This window comes from Saccostrea echinata, unplaced genomic scaffold, assembly GCF_033153115.1.
Source record: "Saccostrea echinata isolate AGI-Se365-2 ecotype Australia unplaced genomic scaffold, CSIRO_AGI_Sech_v1 ptg000030l, whole genome shotgun sequence".
In the NCBI taxonomy this organism is placed as follows: Eukaryota; Metazoa; Mollusca; class Bivalvia; order Ostreida; family Ostreidae; genus Saccostrea; species Saccostrea echinata.
The window spans coordinates 31832197-31833769 of NW_026889779.1; the positions used below are offsets into that span (position 1 = coordinate 31832197).

Sequence of the window (1573 nt, forward strand, 5' to 3'; positions counted from 1 at the left end):
TCGAAGGTTTGAGAAAAATATCCAAATCAATAAATAATATCAATAAAATATGAAGGTGTTAGCAGTGTTTACATTTAAAAGCGGGCCAGTACATGTCTAATCCGACGCAAAACGACGTTTATGTTTCTTTTGGAGATTCATCGGCAATTGTTAACAATCTTTTCAATCCTTAATTGAAGGACATAAAAAATTCCTTCAAAGGCTGGAAATACTTTATATTTGCATCAGGTTTCTTATCCATTTAATGCAAATACAGTACTTCCACTTCCGGTTAAAAACCATCCTTGTCTTACATGTTGTTTCATATCAGGATAGAGTTCTAATGTTGACTCGCACAAATCGTTGGCGACATAGGCATCGAACGTTTCTAGGAACTCCCTAGACGATATTGTTTTTAATTCTTCATACTTTTCTAAAGAAAGTTCTTTATAATGCTTTTCTCGGAAATTACGGTATACTTGACCGGTGTTACATTTTATGTTGGGGGTATTATACTTAAGGTCCAATGCTTTTTCATTGATTGGTTCAACTTTTTCACCAATACCCATAACATTTGCACAATCAACATCGTAGAGAAAAAAGGGAACATCAGCACCAATAGTTTCACCTATCTGACACAGTTCGTCTGTACTAAGCCCCAGTCTACAGGACTCATTTGCCATCTGTAGAAATGTAGCGGCATTTGATGAGCCACCTCCAAGACCACCAAACTCTGGAATCTTCTTGTCAACCACCACTTTGAATTTACGGAAAAACTCCTTGATCTGGTCACATTTTAGGTTTCTTTCTAGCAAAGATAGGTAAGATCTGTAAATTGTGTTTTCTTCTCGAGTGCATGAAAAGTTTCCCTCTAGAACAAAATCACTCTGAACACTTGAAATAAATTTAACTTCATCGTAAAGATTTTCAAGCCGCATAAATCTCGATAGGAATTCATGATATTCTCCGCGTTTCCTTGTCACCTTCAAAAATATGTTTACTTTCGCAAAACTTTTATTCGATTTTACCATGAGACTGAAATAGTTAGGTTCTGATACTTTGTTGCTTGACATATACTGCAGTAATCTATTTCTGATTTATTTGAACCAGCTTTTAAACTTATTGGCATGCACATGAACGCCTCTTTACAATTTATGCGGAAACAGCGCTGGCTTATGTGGATCTATATATAGATATAACTGGTTGTTTTCGGAAAGTCCACTTAAGAGTTCAGTGCTTTAACAGTTTTTGAGCATAAGCCAAAAAGATTTTTAAATAAGTATTCTGTTCTTTATTACTTTTATAATTTGTTTTAATATTTACTGATAGCTGGAAATTAAAATGCACAAGCCACTGAGCTAGCAATTTAAAAAAAAAATAAATTAATAATCGTCCCTTTACTTAATTATTTACGTTAATGTAACAGTATCAGTCCAAGGCTGTAATACTTCCAATGTGTGTAAACATATTACAAGCGAGGGAAATTTCAAAAGGAATCTAAATAATGAATCATAGTATAAAGGAAGTTATTACGTATATTTGTAATATTCTCGGAGTATATTGATTAAGTATTTCAATGTCCTTTACTTGAAAA

The 1573-nt window shown here is 33.5% G+C and overlaps 1 protein-coding gene across 1 annotated transcript; it reads right to left on the reverse strand.

Annotated features, from left to right (window-relative positions):
• Positions 1–233: 233 nt before the first annotated feature.
• On the reverse strand, positions 234–917 carry LOC133197026 (4-diphosphocytidyl-2-C-methyl-D-erythritol kinase-like). Its single transcript, XM_061332866.1, has one exon. The coding sequence runs from the start codon at positions 915–917 to the stop codon at positions 234–236; it is 684 nt and encodes a 227-aa protein (XP_061188850.1).
• Positions 918–1573: the final 656 nt, after the last annotated feature.

Excerpts from the sequence above, each read along its gene's own strand:
- LOC133197026 (XM_061332866.1), bottom strand. The coding sequence starts at position 917 with ATGCGGCTTGAAAATCTTTACGATGAAGTTAAATTTATTTCAAGTGTT.